Source organism: Aphis gossypii, chromosome 3 (genome assembly GCF_020184175.1).
Source record: "Aphis gossypii isolate Hap1 chromosome 3, ASM2018417v2, whole genome shotgun sequence".
NCBI lineage: Eukaryota > Metazoa > Arthropoda > Insecta > Hemiptera > Aphididae > Aphis > Aphis gossypii.
The window spans coordinates 705,351-723,217 of NC_065532.1; the positions used below are offsets into that span (position 1 = coordinate 705,351).

Consider the following 17,867-nt stretch of genomic DNA (forward strand, 5'->3'; position numbering starts at 1 on the left):
TAAAAATAACGAAATTACACTTGTCACGGAAACATTCATTCATTGTTGTATCTATAAACCTCAGTAGACGATACGATAACGTCACATATTTATTATAATTACATTCTATTTTTGGTTAATTAAAAATATATATATATATCGTTAGGTTACCTTAGTGACAATACCTCGTATCTACAAATTTTACGAAAATGACTTTTTGATATTAACATTTTTAGAATCTCTTTGCGCGTAATTTTGATCATAACCAATATTGTAATAAGACGCTTATTTTCCCTCCAATTTACGGTTTTGTGATACATCGTATCTGATTGTTACATGTGATATCGCGTATCTACAAGTTTTTGTACCTGTATTTTAAGGTTCCAATAAATCAACAGAATACAGCTTATTTAAGAACAGGTAATTACACAATTTATGTATAAATCATTTAATTATGCACTACTTTACCATAATAAGTATTGTTTTTTTATTTCCATACTTTGTATAGTGAATATTATGCATTTTATTTTGACATGTCATATATGTGCTATTGCAAATGTAGAAAACTTAAAATTATATATTTTTATTGTAGTTACGTGGAATTGTAACTAATAAAAATAATAATTTTGTACAATATTAATACTTAATTTTTTTTTATTAATTATCTTACCAATTAGGATTTTTGAAAATAAATACTGTTGTAATTTATTGTATTATTTTTATTTTTTTAAAGATATGGCGAAGCGAAGGTTACAAAAAATTCTAGATTTGTCATGTGCAAATAACAATAATAATTCTAACTATAGTGGGGACCCTGGACAGAACATCCAAAGCTTTGCAGATATTATATCCTCTTCTACAATAGTCTTCGATGAACATTTCTATTCTGATGGAAATATTGATACTATCATAAATTCAGATATATCTATTGACATATAGGTTTTAGCCTTTCCAATTGATGATAATGCTATTAAAGTTAACTGTGATCAAGATGATCAAAATTTTGTGACTGAAGAAAATGAAAACATAAATAATGTAGTAATTTTGGCTGAAAATGAATTAGAATATTATAATGTTGATGCTATTACACTTCCATTTGAAATTAATAATTCTACTATTGAAATTTGTACTCAGGAAAATAACATCACCGATAATATTGAAAATCAGGTAGTAGAACAACATAATATAAAAAGCAAAAATATCCGAAGTATAAAACCTAAACCTGATATGTGGAAGAGAAAAACCAACCAGAAATTGAGAATGAATGGTGATGATTATATAGGGTATCAGAGAAAAGGAAATGTTGTATTTCAAGATGTTACTAGATTAGCCAGGAAGATACAACCAACATGTAACTCTACATTTTGTAAAAAATCCAAAATCCATTTCTGTCATACTTTTGAAGAGGATCAAAGATCAGAAATAAAATATTTTCATCATTTTGGAAAGCATCTTGGGATGAAAAAAAAAACATTCGTATCAAGTATAGTAACTCAAATAAATCCTAAACGTAACACAACTGGATCAACTGAAAATAGTAGACGATCAAACGCTTTCTTATACTATCTAAAATATCGAAACTCACCACCATTACCTGTATGTAAAAAAATGTTTTTAGGTACATTAGGGATTAAAGAATATATGTTACATAATTGGATAAAAGGATCAACCCATGGATTACCTAAAACAGTTACTATGTCTTCCTATAATAATAATTCAGATGAGATTGTTGAGATATCACCTCAAGGAAAAGCTAGAAGTGCTTCATTTGATGTACGTTTGCAACATATAAAAAATTGGTTCAATGCTTTGCCAAAAATGCCATCACATTACTGCAGAAAAAGAACGGATAGGTTATACTTAGAAGGACCATTTAATAGTATACAGGAAGTTTTTAATTGCTATAAACAAAAATGCATTTAAGATCAACTCTTGCCTTTTAGTATGTGCTTCTTTTCTCAATATATGAAAGAAAACAAACTTTCTATTTTCATTCCAAAAAACGATCAATGTGACTTATGTACATCTTAAAAATAATTTTCAAGTATCTGAAGAAGAGTATGCTGAACATATAGCTTTTAAAATTAGAGCCAGAGAAGAAAAGGAAAAAGACAAAAAAAAGGCACAAGAAAAAAAAAGCTACTGTTTTACCATTGACATGCAGGCTGTTAAATTATGTCCTTCATTAAAAGCAAGCTCTTTGTACTATAACATGAAATTAAAATGTCATAATTTGACGATTTATAACATAGCCACAGGAGAGTGTAGTAACTATTGTTGGCATGAAGGAGAAGCTGAACTGGAGGCTTCGGTATTTGCTACCATCTTAATTAAACATTTAATCAGAAAGTGTATTGAGAACATACCCATAGTTATATATTCTGATAGCTGTGGCTATCAAAATAGGAATTTTGTAATGTCTAATGCTCTTCTTAAGTTCAGCAAAAATGTAGTAATTGAACAAAAATTTTTGATTAAGGGTCATACTCAAATGGAGTGTTTTTCTGCACACTCACTCATTGAAAGAAAAATTAAAAATAAAGACATTTATCTTCTTTCAGATTATATTAAAATTACCACTGAGGCCACACCCATTTGAAGCAATTTTATTAACACATACTTATTTTTATGACTTTAAAAATTTAAAAAACTTATACTACAATTAGACCTGGAATTGGTAAAGGCGAACCTGAAGTTAAAGATATACGTGCTATAAAATATGATCTATCTACATCTAATATTTATTATAAGTTGTTATTTGATGAACCTTACTGTGCTATACCAAAAAAAAATCTAAGAAACGTAAACAGGAAAATTCAAGAAAATACTGAACATCAACTATTTCAATTTGAACATTTCTATAACAAATCATTACCATTAACTCTCTCAAAATGGACTGACTTACAAAAACTAAAAAAATTCTCGTCTCAAGACACTCATTCTTTTTATGATACACTTCTACACCATAAAGATTTTAAGGCCAAAACAGGCAATGTGTAGTAAGGTTTTAATGTTAACCAAAACTAAATTTATTTGTTGACTTTATTTATAATATTATTATGTTACAATGTATTTTTATTATTTTGTTATATATTTTTAAATATTGATCTCAAGGATGATTTCAATGCAATACGAGTTTATTTTATTCTTTTTCAAAGTCTGATATTGATGTTAAGTATGATGTTATTTTATGTTTTTTAATTTTGTAGAGACACAAGAAATGTTTTATTTAATTGTCTTATTCAATGAAGTACCTATTATTTTGTTATATATTTTTAAATATTGATCTCAAGGATGATTTCAATGCAATATGAGATTATTTTATTCTTTTTTAAAGTCTGATATTGATGTTAAGTATGATGTTATTTTATGTTTTTTAATTTTGTAGTGACACAAGAAATGTTTTTACCAAAGTAAGGCATAAAAGTAGTTTTGTTAAATTGTTTCTTTTTATCTTTTGCATTTTTTTAGTTTAAATAAATTATAAAATGAACAATATTAAATTTTATTGTATTTATTCTTAGTTTGAGAATTGAGCTTTGTTATTATTAGTAATACCACGTATCTCCAACAAGTTTTTGAAGTAATATCACGTATCTGTTCTAAATATAGTATTTATCACTTTTTTGTTGATTTTTAATAATTATTTTTGAGGAAAACATAAAAAAAAAAGCTTTAAACATAACCTGCAAGAATAGATATCTATCACGAGATATCTCGTGGAATAATAGTAATCAGTTTTAAGTCTCTCCTGAAAAATATCAAAAATGTAAATACGAGGTATTGTCACTAAGGTAACGAATTATTTAGATATATTTTTTTTTTAATTTACGCGACTTTTAGGATTATCGAGGAAAGTTAATAAAAATATTTGTATGACATTTCGGGGGGGGGGGGGGGGGGGTTGAACCCTGAAAACCCCCACTTGAATACGGCCATGCCATACATTGTAGATGAAACCAATGATGATGCCCTGTTTTGCAATATACCCATTCAATTGTTGAATAATCTTGATTTTGGTTTTGTGGATCTGGGCATCCACTTTTATCACGAAATGATATCTGCTCAGTAATTGTTGGCTATATTTGTTAAATAATCCATTGGATCTGCATTACCAGGGGGCCGATTCTTGAGTTTTGCGACAAATTGATCGAATTCGATAAAATAAAACGACTTTATGGGGTGTGACAAAATTTTATCGAATATGACATAAAATTGGTATTCTTGAACCTAATGTGATATATTTTTATCATTTGTCGAATTCGAGTAAATATATCGTTTTTATCACATGAACCATTATGGTAATATAATTTTAACCTAAAAAAGTGATTAAAGATTTTGTGTTATCAGTTATCACTATTATATTATTTACATTTAAATGTATAATTGTTAAGAGTTTAAAACTGTTTCAAATTTCTATGACTTTATTTTTATTTAATTTTTTTGAGTATGACTAAAGTTAGGTCTACTAAAGGCCAAATGAAAATGCTAGTGGAATTAGTTTCAAATGATCCACAACTGGCTGCTTCAAAATTTACAGCAAACTTCACACAGAAAATGTTCAAAGAACGTTGGAATAAAATAGCAACAGAATTAAATGCAAGGTTAGGGGCCGAAAAATCTGGGGAAAAATGGAAAAAGGTAATTTTGATTACAATACATGTACTTATTTCATTAATATACTAGGTTCTAAATCTAGTTGTAGTATAATATATTAGTGGTAGTTATGTCTAAAATATTCTTAAGTTTTCATAAAAGATTTTATTATAGGCATGGCAAGATGCAAGAGCTGCTACTAAAACAAAAGCTGCTGCTCTGCGCAGACATATAAATGGCACTGGTGGTAGACCAGCATCTCATATCATAATGTCTGATTTTCAGAATGATGTATTACCACTATTGAGTCAAGCTTCTGTGACTGGTCATTGTCTTAGTTCAGAATCAGAAGTAACATTTTCATTTGAAGATGTTGTTGCCAAGGGAAATAGTGTGATAATATGTAACGAAACTGAAAGTTAGTTAATGTATTATTAATTTAGTTAATTATCAAATATTATTCTCTTCTTAAAAAATACTGTATTATAATAATATATTTTATACTCATAAAATAACAGTATTAAACCATAATGGTATGTATCAATTATACTTAATAATTTTATTGTAAACATACATTAATATAGCATTAAATAAAAATATAAATATATGAACTACTCAAAATAATTGTTTTCTGGATTGTTTACTCACAGACTTTAAATACTTTTACTCACTCTTTATTTTACTTTTAGAATTTGGATTTGCAGATGGCAATGAACAATTCAAATTTGATGATGTTGAAAATGATGTGAGGCGTAAGTAAATATTGGATAAAATATTCTTCACATATAGACAATCAAAATGAATTGAAATAATATTTGTTATAACAGCAGTTGATATTATTGAACAACAATTGGATGTAGAACATTATCAGCATATAATTACTGTAGAAGTTGAACAAGAAAAAGATAAACATCAAAAGTTAGATGTAACAGCTTCGAAAATTGGTACTTTATATAATTTATTACAGTTCACTGTTAATTTGATATTTCAACAATTCCACATAATAATATAGGTATAATATTATGTGACCATGCAAATTAATAACATTAATTTTTTTAAGGAAATAAATGTACACCATCAAAAAAAATAATAAATAATGAATAATAATACAGCAGCTCAATGCCTAGCTGATGGAGCCAATAGAAAAATAGAAATTAAAACTGATTATTATAATCTTATATATAAAAATGAATCGCAAAATTTGGTAAGCGCATAACTCAACAACGCCTGGACCGATTTCGCTCATTCTTTTTTTGTTTGGGTCGTAATTGTCAGGAGAAGGTTCTTACGGACGAAAAATTTGAGAAAGTTATCGGGTTAGAGAAATATGACGAGGTGGTGATGAAATTACAGAGGCGCCATCTATCCAGCAAATAGTCAACTAAATTATTTTTGGTAGTCAATGGCAACCATTTAAATAAAATAAATCATTTATTTAAAATGTTTTTAAAAATGCATGCAAATAGACATACAAACAACGCAAATGTTCGCAAATGTTCGTTGAAGTCCAAGGATGGTTTTTACGGCTAGAAAAATTAGAATTATTGCTGGAAAAACCTAAAATAGCCCTTTTCTTTTTAAAATAGCCCTTCCTATAATATTTATAATATAATACTGATCGTATCCATGGCAACCAACAATCGTGTTTTGTGCAGAGTGTTTAGTTAGTTAGTGTTTGTTTAGTTCGTGATTAGTGAAAAAATAATTTATATTGATATGCCTCCTATAAGACGAAGCAATTTAGGTAGAAGAACCAGAAATGCTACAAACCAAGCTAATTACCGATCTAATTCACAAACGCGTGAAGCGCGAGCAAGTTTGAATCGAGCTGCTTTTAGTTACGATGTGTCAATTGACTACAGTAACTACCAATGTGTTGTTATTGGTTCTATGAACTCGGTTTGCTCACACTGTAAGGCATTAAAATACAAAAACGAAGCCAATGGATTGTGTTGCGCAAATGGTAAAGTGAAATTGATACCATTGGATCCACCACCAGAACCATTGTACTCATTGGTTTCAGGAATAGGAACAGATTCTATACACTTTTTGACAAATATCCAACAATATAACAATTGCTTTCAAATGACTTCATTTGGGGCAACAAATGTAGTTCGGGAAAATTTTATGCCAACTTTCAAGGTATGTATTATAGCAGTTACTCATAATTATTTTAGCGAACAAAATTTTCTGTCACCAAAGTTAAGATGTGTCACTAATCTTCAATTTCTTAATCATTACGAAATATATCACTTAGTCATCATATTATATTATGGTGTTTCAGTTTCAGTGACACTTTTATTATATTTTATATTTGATAGATATTAGTTAAAACTAAATATATACTTTTTAAGATCAAATATTATTTAAGTTTGATCACCGACAATCCATTAATTTATACCACACCATAATATATTTTTTTTATTTACAGATACAAGGGCAAATATATCATAGAGCAGGTTCACTGTTACCAGTGTCAGATAGCGACAACAAATTCCTGCAAATTTATTTTATGGGCAATTCACCACAAGAAATTGATCTGCGTTGTGCACATAACAATTTAGTAAAGAGGTCTATTGTAGAACAATTACAAACTTTATTTCATCAACACAATCAATTGATTATATTGTTTAAAACTGCCCTGGATCTGATGCCATCCGATAATCACAAAATTGTAATCAGAGCTGATAAAACACCTGCAGGTCAACATACAAGACGTTTTAATGCACCAACTATTGATGAAGTTGCTATCGTTGTAGTTGGAGAAAACTTGGAATCCCGTGATATTGTTTTACGTCGTCGGAATGATCAATTACAACGTATAAAGGAAACACACCGCTCATATGATGCACTGCAATATCCCATTATATTTTGGCAAGGTGAAGATGGCTACGATTTCTCAATAAAAATGATAAATCCCATTGCAGGTAACTAAAATATTAGTTTAGCTATGGCGATAATATCTCAGTCATTATATTATGTATTTTAATTTTATATTTGAATGTTATTAAAACAAAATCTATTTACAGGTTCTGAAACCAACAAAAAAGTCAGTTCAATGAACTATTATTCATACCGCCTAATGATTCGGGAAAATGAAGATAATCACATATTGAAATGTCGGCGATTATATCACAAATATGTTGTTGACATGTATGTTAAAATTGAAACGGAAAGATTAACATTCATCAGGTTGAATCAAACCAAACTCCGATCTGAAGAGTATATTCACCTTCGAGATGCGATTAATACTGATGGAAATGCACAGAATGTCGGTCGGATGACTATTCTTCCAGCAACATACATCGGAAGCCCTCGGCATATGCACGAATATGCTCAAGATGCCATGTCGTATGTTCGTCATTATGGTACAGCAGATTTGTTCATCACATTTACATGCAATCCGCAATGGATAGAAATCAATCAGGAGTTATTCTCTGGGCAATCACCCATTGATCGTCATGATATTACAGCCAGAGTCTTTAGACAAAAGTTGAAATCTTTAATGGATTTCATCGTAAAACATAATGTGTTTGGTGAGACACGCTGCTGGATGTATTCTGTGGAGTGGCAGAAACGAGGATTGCCACATGCACACATTTTGATTTGGTTGGTTGAAAATATAAGGCCAAATGAAGTTGATGCAGTGATATCAGCTGAAATCCCTAATGTACAAGTAGATCCTGGATTGCATGAGGTAGTTATCAAAAACATGATACATGGTCCCTGTGGAACTCTTAATCAAAATTCACCGTGTATGATGGATGGTAAATGTTCAAAACGATATCCACGGACATTAATATCGGAAACAATTACTGGTAATGACGGTTATCCATTGTATCGTCGCAGATCGACAGCAGACAATGGAAAATCAACAATTGTCAAATTAAATCAACAAGATATTGAAATAGATAATCGTTGGATTGTTCCATATTCACCCATTTTATCAAAGACATTCAAAGCACACATCAACGTTGAATCTTGCCATTCAGTGAAATCTATTAAATACATTTGCAAATATGTAGCCAAAGGGAGTGATATGGCTGTGATTGGAATTGGTGCAGAGAATTCCAATGATGAAGTTACCCAATACCAAATGGGCCGCTATGTCAGTAGTAATGAAGCAGTTTGGCGAATATTTTCTTTTCCTATTCATGAGAGACACCCTTCTGTTGTTCACTTAGCTGTGCATTTAGAAAATGGACAAAGAGTGTATTTTACAGCACAGAACGCAGTACAAAGAGCTGCTCAGCCACCATCTACTACATTAACCAGTTTTTTTGAGACATGCCAAAACGATGATTTCGCACAAACATTGCTATATTCTGAAATGCCAAAATATTATACCTGGAATCAATCCTCAAGGAGATTTATACGACGGAAACAAGGAAAACCAGTTCCAGGATATACAGATGTATATTCCACCGATGCGATTGGCCGGATTTATTCAGTACATCCAAGCAATGATGAATGTTTTTACTTACGACTGCTATTAGTCAATGTACGTGGCCCAACATCATTCCAACAGTTACGAACTGTTGATGGTGAATTGTGTGTATCCTACAGAGAAGCCTGTCAACGTTTGCAATTGCTTGAAAATGACGCTCATTGGGATCAAACTCTCAATGATGCTGTAATATCATCACACGCTCATCAAATACGAACATTGTTTTCTATAATCATATCTACATGCTTCCCATCAAGCCCAATTGATTTGTGGATCAAGTACAAAGATTATATGTGTGATGATATTTTGTATCAAATACAGAATAGAATGGGAAATCCAAATATACAAATCAGTGAAGAAATTTACAATGAAGCATTGATTTCAATTGAGGACATGTGCTTGATAATGTCAAACAAACTATTAATTCAATTAGGCCTGACCGCGCCCAATCGTCCAATGCATGACGCTTTTAACCAAGAGTTGCATCGAGAAAGACTGTATGATCTCAACGATTTGAAAGAATTAATTCAAACAAATCTTCCACTGTTAAATGAACAACAGAAGTATGTATTTGAAACTCTTATGAAAGTAACAAATGATGAAACTGGAGGGATTTACTTCTTAGATGCACCTGGTGGTACAGGAAAAACTTTTTTGATTTCATTAATATTAGCAACAATTCGCTCACAAAATAAAATTGCACTTGCACTCGCTTCGTCGGGAATCGCAGCAACTTTGCTTGAAGGTGGTCGAACAGCCCATTCAGCACTAAAATTGCCATTAAATATGCATAGCAATGAAACTCCAACCTGCAACGTTTCGAAGAACTCTGCAATGGCAAAGGTTTTGCAGCAATGTAAATTGATTGTTTGGGATGAATGCACGATGGCACATAAAAAATCTTTGGAGGCTTTGGACAGAACCTTAAAAGATCTACGGAGCAATAATAACCGATTTGGTGGTGCAATGATTTTATTAGCAGGAGATTTTCGTCAAACATTGCCGGTGATTCCACGATCAACGCCAGCTGATGAACTCAATGCATGTCTAAAGTCCTCCAGTTTGTGGAAACATGTCAAAGTACTTCATTTAAGCAAGATATGCGTGTCGAGTTGCAAAATGACCAATCTGGAAACATATTCTCTAAACAACTCATTGACATTGGTAATGGCAAATTTCCTATAGACATGTTGACTGGCTGCATTAACTTTCCTCTAAGTTTTTGTCAGTTAACTCGATCAAAAGATGAACTTATTCAGAAGGTGTTTCCAGATGTTTCTCAAAATTACAGAAACCATGATTGGTTGAGCGAACGAGCTATACTGGCTGCAAAAAACATAGATGTAAATGAATTAAATTTCAAAATTCAAGAACAAATTACAGGCGAATTGATGATATATAAATCAGTTGATTCGGCTACTAATCAAGATGATGTAGTCAACTATCCACCGGAATTTTTAAACTCGCTGGATTTGCCAGGATTGCCACCTCACAATCTTCAATTAAAGGTTGGATCGGTGGTTATGAATAAAAAATAATTAAATAAAACTATAACAGTTAAAACTATAACTACTTACTTTTAAATCATTATATATGTTTTATTTAATTATTTTTTATTCACAACGCCCTATCACCAGGGTGACGGTTCTGTCATGATTTAAAAGTAAGTAATCGCTTTATTGTTAATCATGTGAATCATAATTATTATTATTATCATTGTAGTACTTTGTGGTATACGATGTTTCTTGTTTGATTACCTGGCGCATAGATAAACAAATCTGATGGTTTTCCAACACGGGAACAGGCAACATACAATTGACCATGTGAGAAACATGGGTTTTCTAGATTAATACCACAAACACTTAATGATTGCCCCTGTGACTTGTTTATAGTCATAGCAAAAGCAAGACGCACTGGAAATGTAGTCGTTTAAACTCAAATGGCACATCAGTCGGAATCATTGGGATGCGCGGTATGAGAACATCTTCTCCTTTAACTTTCCTTTGAGTATAGTTCTTCTTCTATCACATTGTTTAGTAATTTTTTATATCGCTAACCGTGTACCGTTGCAAAGACGCGGTTGGTTGATATTTCGCAACATTATAACCACCGATCCAACCTTTAATTGAAGATTGTGAGGTGGCAATCCTGGCAAATCCAGCGAGTTTAAAAATTCCGGTGGATAGTTGACTACATCATCTTGATTAGTAGCCGAATCAACTGATTTATATATCATCAATTCGCCTGTAATTTGTTCTTGAATTTTGAAATTTAATTCATTTACATCTATGTTTTTTGCAGCCAGTATAGCTCGTTCGCTCAACCAATCATGGTTTCTGTAATTTTGAGAAACATCTGGAAACACCTTCTGAATAAGTTCATCTTTTGATCGAGTTAACTGACAAAAACTTAGAGGAAAGTTAATGCAGCCAGTCAACATGTCTATAGGAAATTTGCCATTACCAATGTCAATGAGTTGTTTAGAGAATATGTTTCCAGATTGGTCATTTTGCAACTCGACACGCATATTCTTGCTTAAATGAAGTACTTTGACATGTTTCCACAAACTGGAGGACTTTAGACATGCATTGAGTTCATCAGCTGGCGTTGATCGTGGAATCACCGGCAATGTTTGACGAAAATCTCCTGCTAATAAAATCATTGCACCACCAAATCGGTTATTATTGCTCCGTAGATCTTTTAAGGTTCTGTCCAAAGCCTCCAAAGATTTTTTATGTGCCATCGTGCATTCATCCCAAACAATCAATTTACATTGCTGCAAAACCTTTGCCATTGCAGAGTTCTTCGAAACGTTGCAGGTTGGAGTTTCATTGCTATGCATATTTAATGGCAATTTTAGTGCTGAATGGGCTGTTCGACCACCTTCAAGCAAAGTTGCTGCGATTCCCGACGAAGCGAGTGCAAGTGCAATTTTATTTTGTGAGCGAATTGTTGCTAATATTAATGAAATCAAAAAAGTTTTTCCTGTACCACCAGGTGCATCTAAGAAGTAAATCCCTCCAGTTTCATCATTTGTTACTTTCATAAGAGTTTCAAATACATACTTCTGTTGTTCATTTAACAGTGGAAGATTTGTTTGAATTAATTCTTTCAAATCGTTGAGATCATACAGTCTTTCTCGATGCAACTCTTGGTTAAAAGCGTCATGCATTGGACGATTGGGCGCGGTCAGGCCTAATTGAATTAATAGTTTGTTTGACATTATCAAGCACATGTCCTCAATTGAAATCAATGCTTCATTGTAAATTTCTTCACTGATTTGTATATTTGGATTTCCCATTCTATTCTGTATTTGATACAAAATATCATCACACATATAATCTTTGTACTTGATCCACAAATCAATTGGGCTTGATGGGAAGCATGTAGATATGATTATAGAAAACAATGTTCGTATTTGATGAGCGTGTGATGATATTACAGCATCATTGAGAGTTTGATCCCAATGAGCGTCATTTTCAAGCAATTGCAAACGTTGACAGGCTTCTCTGTAGGATACACACAATTCACCATCAACAGTTCGTAACTGTTGGAATGATGTTGGGCCACGTACATTGACTAATAGCAGTCGTAAGTAAAAACATTCATCATTGCTTGGATGTACTGAATAAATCCGGCCAATCGCATCGGTGGAATATACATCTGTATATCCTGGAACTGGTTTTCCTTGTTTCCGTCGTATAAATCTCCTTGAGGATTGATTCCAGGTATAATATTTTGGCATTTCAGAATATAGCAATGTTTGTGCGAAATCATCGTTTTGGCATGTCTCAAAAAAACTGGTTAATGTAGTAGATGGTGGCTGAGCAGCTCTTTGTACTGCGTTCTGTGCTGTAAAATACACTCTTTGTCCATTTTCTAAATGCACAGCTAAGTGAACAACAGAAGGGTGTCTCTCATGAATAGGAAAAGAAAATATTCGCCAAACTGCTTCATTACTACTGACATAGCGGCCCATTTGGTATTGGGTAACTTCATCATTGGAATTCTCTGCACCAATTCCAATCACAGCCATATCACTCCCTTTGGCTACATATTTGCAAATGTATTTAATAGATTTCACTGAATGGCAAGATTCAACGTTGATGTGTGCTTTGAATGTCTTTGATAAAATGGGTGAATATGGAACAATCCAACGATTATCTATTTCAATATCTTGTTGATTTAATTTGACAATTGTTGATTTTCCATTGTCTGCTGTCGATCTGCGACGATACAATGGATAACCGTCATTACCAGTAATTGTTTCCGATATTAATGTCCGTGGATATCGTTTTGAACATTTACCATCCATCATACACGGTGAATTTTGATTAAGAGTTCCACAGGGACCATGTATCATGTTTTTGATAACTACCTCATGCAATCCAGGATCTACTTGTACATTAGGGATTTCAGCTGATATCACTGCATCAACTTCATTTGGCCTTATATTTTCAACCAACCAAATCAAAATGTGTGCATGTGGCAATCCTCGTTTCTGCCACTCCACAGAATACATCCAGCAGCGTGTCTCACCAAACACATTATGTTTTACGATGAAATCCATTAAAGATTTCAACTTTTGTCTAAAGACTCTGGCTGTAATATCATGACGATCAATGGGTGATTGCCCAGAGAATAACTCCTGATTGATTTCTATCCATTGCGGATTGCATGTAAATGTGATGAACAAATCTGCTGTACCATAATGACGAACATACGACATGGCATCTTGAGCATATTCGTGCATATGCCGAGGGCTTCCGATGTATGTTGCTGGAAGAATAGTCATCCGACCGACATTCTGTGCATTTCCATCAGTATTAATCGCATCTCGAAGGTGAATATACTCTTCAGATCGGAGTTTGGTTTGATTCAACCTGATGAATGTTAATCTTTCCGTTTCAATTTTAACATACATGTCAACAACATATTTGTGATATAATCGCCGACATTTCAATATGTGATTATCTTCATTTTCCCGAATCATTAGGCGGTATGAATAATAGTTCATTGAACTGACTTTTTTGTTGGTTTCAGAACCTGTAAATAGATTTTGTTTTAATAACATTCAAATATAAAATTAAAATACATAATATAATGACTGAGATATTATCGCCATAGCTAAACTAATATTTTAGTTACCTGCAATGGGATTTATCATTTTTATTGAGAAATCGTAGCCATCTTCACCTTGCCAAAATATAATGGGATATTGCAGTGCATCATATGAGCGGTGTGTTTCCTTTATACGTTGTAATTGATCATTCCGACGACGTAAAACAATATCACGGGATTCCAAGTTTTCTCCAACTACAACGATAGCAACTTCATCAATAGTTGGTGCATTAAAACGTCTTGTATGTTGACCTGCAGGTGTTTTATCAGCTCTGATTACAATTTTGTGATTATCGGATGGCATCAGATCCAGGGCAGTTTTAAACAATATAATCAATTGATTGTGCTGATGAAATAAAGTTTGTAATTGTTCTACAATAGACCTCTTTACTAAATTGTTATGTGCACAACGCAGATCAATTTCTTGTGGTGAATTGCCCATAAAATAAATTTGCAGGAATTTGTTGTCGCTATCTGACACTGGTAACAGTGAACCTGCTCTATGATATATTTGCCCTTGTATCTGTAAATAAAAAAAATATATTATGGTGTGGTATAAATTAATGGATTGTCGGTGATCAAACTTAAATAATATTTGATCTTAAAAAGTATATATTTAGTTTTAACTAATATCTATCAAATATAAAATATAATAAAAGTGTCACTGAAACTGAAACACCATAATATAATATGATGACTAAGTGATATATTTCGTAATGATTAAGAAATTGAAGATTAGTGACACATCTTAACTTTGGTGACAGAAAATTTTGTTCGCTAAAATAATTATGAGTAACTGCTATAATACATACCTTGAAAGTTGGCATAAAATTTTCCCGAACTACATTTGTTGCCCCAAATGAAGTCATTTGAAAGAAATTGTTATATTGTTGGATATTTGTCAAAAAGTGTATAGAATCTGTTCCTATTCCTGAAACCAATGAGTACAATGGTTCTGGTGGTGGATCCAATGGTATCAATTTCACTTTACCATTTGCGCAACACAATCCATTGGCTTCGTTTTTGTATTTTAATGCCTTACAGTGTGAGCAAACCGAGTTCATAGAACCAATAACAACACATTGGTAGTTACTGTAGTCAATTGACACATCGTAACTAAAAGCAGCTCGATTCAAACTTGCTCGCGCTTCACGCGTTTGTGAATTAGATCGGTAATTAGCTTGGTTTGTAGCATTTCTTGTTCTTCTACCTAAATTGCTTCGTCTTATAGGAGGCATATCAAATATAAATTATTTTTTCACTAATCACGAACTAAACAAACACTAACTAACTAAACACTCTGCACAAAACACGATTGTTGGTTGCCATGGATACGATCAGTATTATATTATAAATATTATAGGAAGGGCTATTTTAAAAAGAAAAGGGCTATTTTTAGGGTTTTTCCAGCAATAATTCTAATTTTTCTAGCCGTAAAAACCATCCTTGGACTTCAACGAACATTTGCGAACATTTGCGTTGTTTGTATGTCTATTTGCATGCATTTTTAAAAACATTTTAAATAAATGATTTATTTTATTTAAATGGTTGCCATTGACTACCAAAAATAATTTAGTTGACTATTTGCTGGATAGATGGCGCCTCTGTAATTTCATCACCACCTCGTCATATTTCTCTAACCCGATAACTTTCTCAAATTTTTCGTCCGTAAGAACCTTCTCCTGACAATTACGACCCAAACAAAAAAAGAATGAGCGAAATCGGTCTAGGCGTTGTTGAGTTATGCGCTTACCAAATTTTGCGATTCATTTTTATATATAAGATGGAGACAAAAATGTATAAGACAATGTATAACTGTCACTACAGTTCAGTAAGAAAATAAACTATATTAATGTCCCTATTGATTATGATTGAATATAATAGTTACAGATCTGTTGTTATATTTTGTTAAAACCATATCAACAAAAAAAAGAATTAGCGAAATAAGTCAATGTCCACAGTAAATTTCAAATTCACAGCAATAGAATAACATAACAAGTTATACTTGTAAAAAATTATTTTTAATTATTTTCAAAAATCTTGTGAAAGCACCACTTTAATATGCGATTTTTGTAAAATGCTTTCTTATTACACACTAAATTTGTGATACGATTTTACGAACGTACCGTGTAAATTTTAAGCATCGATCTATCATTGTTCAGGCTCTACGTTTATTAGTCAGTGAGTTACTCAAGTCATAATATTATAGTCATTCTGCTTGCCGTTGCCGTGAGACTCTCTTATGATTATGCGAGCAGTATATTATCATGTAGGCAATCCACACATGGTGGATTGCGGACCCCGCGAGATGTGTATAAGAAGTTTATAATTTCTAACACTTAAGTTTCAAAGTTATATCATTTTTTTTTTTTACTACAGTGGGTAAAATACAATAATATGCCATCTCGTGGTTTTTGTATTGTTGCCTGTTGGTAAAACAATAAAACTTAGTATAACTTGTTATGTTAGTCTATTGCTGTGAATTTGAAATTTACTGTGGACATTGACTTATTTCGCTAATTCTTTTTTTTGTTGATATGGTTTTAACAAAATATAACAACAGATCTGTAACTATTATATTTTTTTTTTATATTATATTAATAATAATAATAGCTGACCCGGCAGACTTTGTATTGCTTACTTCATGTTTTGCACTTCGTTGCCCGTTAAAAATGCCAATTCCTTATGACTCAGACTTTGTTCAATACGTTATTTAATATTCGATGGATGATGTTCTAGATTTATCTTAAGTTTTCTGTTGCCCGGAATAAAAATTCTGATTCGCAGCAGTATATTATCAGGTAGGCAATCTACCTGCGGTAAATCGCGGACCTAGTGGTATTTGTACGTAAGTGTATGATTTAACTGTAATAAGGTATCAAAGTTATACTAAGTTTGACATAATACGGTAGATTAATATAATCAATTAATACATAATCAAATGCAACGAAGTGCACGGGGTCAGCTATATGTAGGTATATACAATTTTCGTGTCACAGTGTTAATTATCGAACTCCTCCGAAACGACTTGACCGATTTTCATGAAATTTTCTGTTTATATTTGGTAGGTCCGAGAATACGTTTAAGACTAATTTAAAAAGGGATTGACGACCCCCGGTAGGTGCTCAAACAGGAATTTTGAGATTTACGATAGAAATTTTTGTTTATAAATGGTTGCTATGGGGGTTATAAGATTTGAGAATAATATTTATTTATTAGTGGTTGCCATTGGTAATATGTAAAATTAATATAATGAATTACCCGACGTTGCAAGGTAACCAGAAATAAACAAAAAAAAAAAACATAAATAAGTACTCTAAATATTTTCTATTTGTTTGTGTCATTAAAAATGCCAAGAAGACAGGCCAGAATGCCAATTTTGGTCGTAGAACAAATGCAGCTACAGACATGAGAAATAGAAGAGCGCAAAGAACAGACGAACAATGCCAATCCGATAGTGTGAATATTCGTGTGAGTATGGCGGAATTGCGTGAATCTCAATCACAAGAGGCACGTGCAGAACGGAATGAAAAACAACAATTTGAGCAAAGACAAGCGCGTCGATTAGTAGTTGACTCACGCACAGCAAATGACCAACAACTCCAACAGGTACATCGAGCATTTATATCTGATTCATTCCTGCGTCTAGCATTCCAGTACATGCCCGATATTGAATATTATGCTCATTCAAAAGTAGTAATTGGTGCATGGACAAGGGATTCCC

General features: G+C 32.3%; 2 protein-coding genes and 1 pseudogene across 2 annotated transcripts; 2 read left to right on the forward strand and 1 right to left on the reverse strand.

Annotated features, from left to right (window-relative positions):
• Positions 1–714: 714 nt before the first annotated feature.
• On the forward strand, positions 715–2,979 carry LOC114132002 (uncharacterized; annotated as a pseudogene).
• Positions 2,980–3,916: 937 nt separating this feature from the next.
• On the forward strand, positions 3,917–10,207 carry LOC126550758 (uncharacterized). Its single transcript, XM_050202845.1, has 8 exons — positions 3,917–4,047; positions 4,428–4,620; positions 4,750–4,993; positions 5,265–5,327; positions 5,403–5,500; positions 6,259–6,717; positions 7,007–7,502; positions 7,605–10,207. Exons 1-8 carry the CDS (start codon positions 3,917–3,919, stop codon positions 10,205–10,207), a joined length of 4,287 nt encoding a protein of 1,428 aa, XP_050058802.1.
• An 859-nt stretch (positions 10,208–11,066) lies between these two features.
• On the reverse strand, positions 11,067–15,864 carry LOC126550759 (uncharacterized). Its single transcript, XM_050202846.1, has 3 exons — positions 14,956–15,864; positions 14,171–14,666; positions 11,067–14,068 (listed from the first exon to the last, which is right to left on the reverse strand). Exons 1-3 carry the CDS (start codon positions 15,379–15,381, stop codon positions 11,067–11,069), a joined length of 3,924 nt encoding a protein of 1,307 aa, XP_050058803.1. The 5' UTR covers positions 15,382–15,864.
• Between the last annotated feature and the right edge of the window lie 2,003 nt (positions 15,865–17,867).

What these genes read in the sequence shown, in the direction of transcription:
- LOC126550758 (XM_050202845.1), top strand. Translation starts at nt 3,917, where the DNA reads ATGCCATACATTGTAGATGAAACCAATGATGATGCCCTGTTTTGCAAT. An exon ending in TGTTGAAAATGATGTGAGGC is followed by an intron (nt 5,328 to 5,402) that starts GTAAGTAAATAT and finishes TTGTTATAACAG; the next exon opens with CAGTTGATATTATTGAACAA. An exon ending in ATTTTATGCCAACTTTCAAG is followed by an intron (nt 6,718 to 7,006) that starts GTATGTATTATA and finishes TTTTATTTACAG; the next exon opens with ATACAAGGGCAAATATATCA.
- LOC126550759 (XM_050202846.1), bottom strand. Translation starts at nt 15,381, where the DNA reads ATGCCTCCTATAAGACGAAGCAATTTAGGTAGAAGAACAAGAAATGCT. An exon ending in ATTTTATGCCAACTTTCAAG is followed by an intron (nt 14,667 to 14,955) that starts GTATGTATTATA and finishes TTTTATTTACAG; the next exon opens with ATACAAGGGCAAATATATCA. An exon ending in AATGATAAATCCCATTGCAG is followed by an intron (nt 14,069 to 14,170) that starts GTAACTAAAATA and finishes ATCTATTTACAG; the next exon opens with GTTCTGAAACCAACAAAAAA.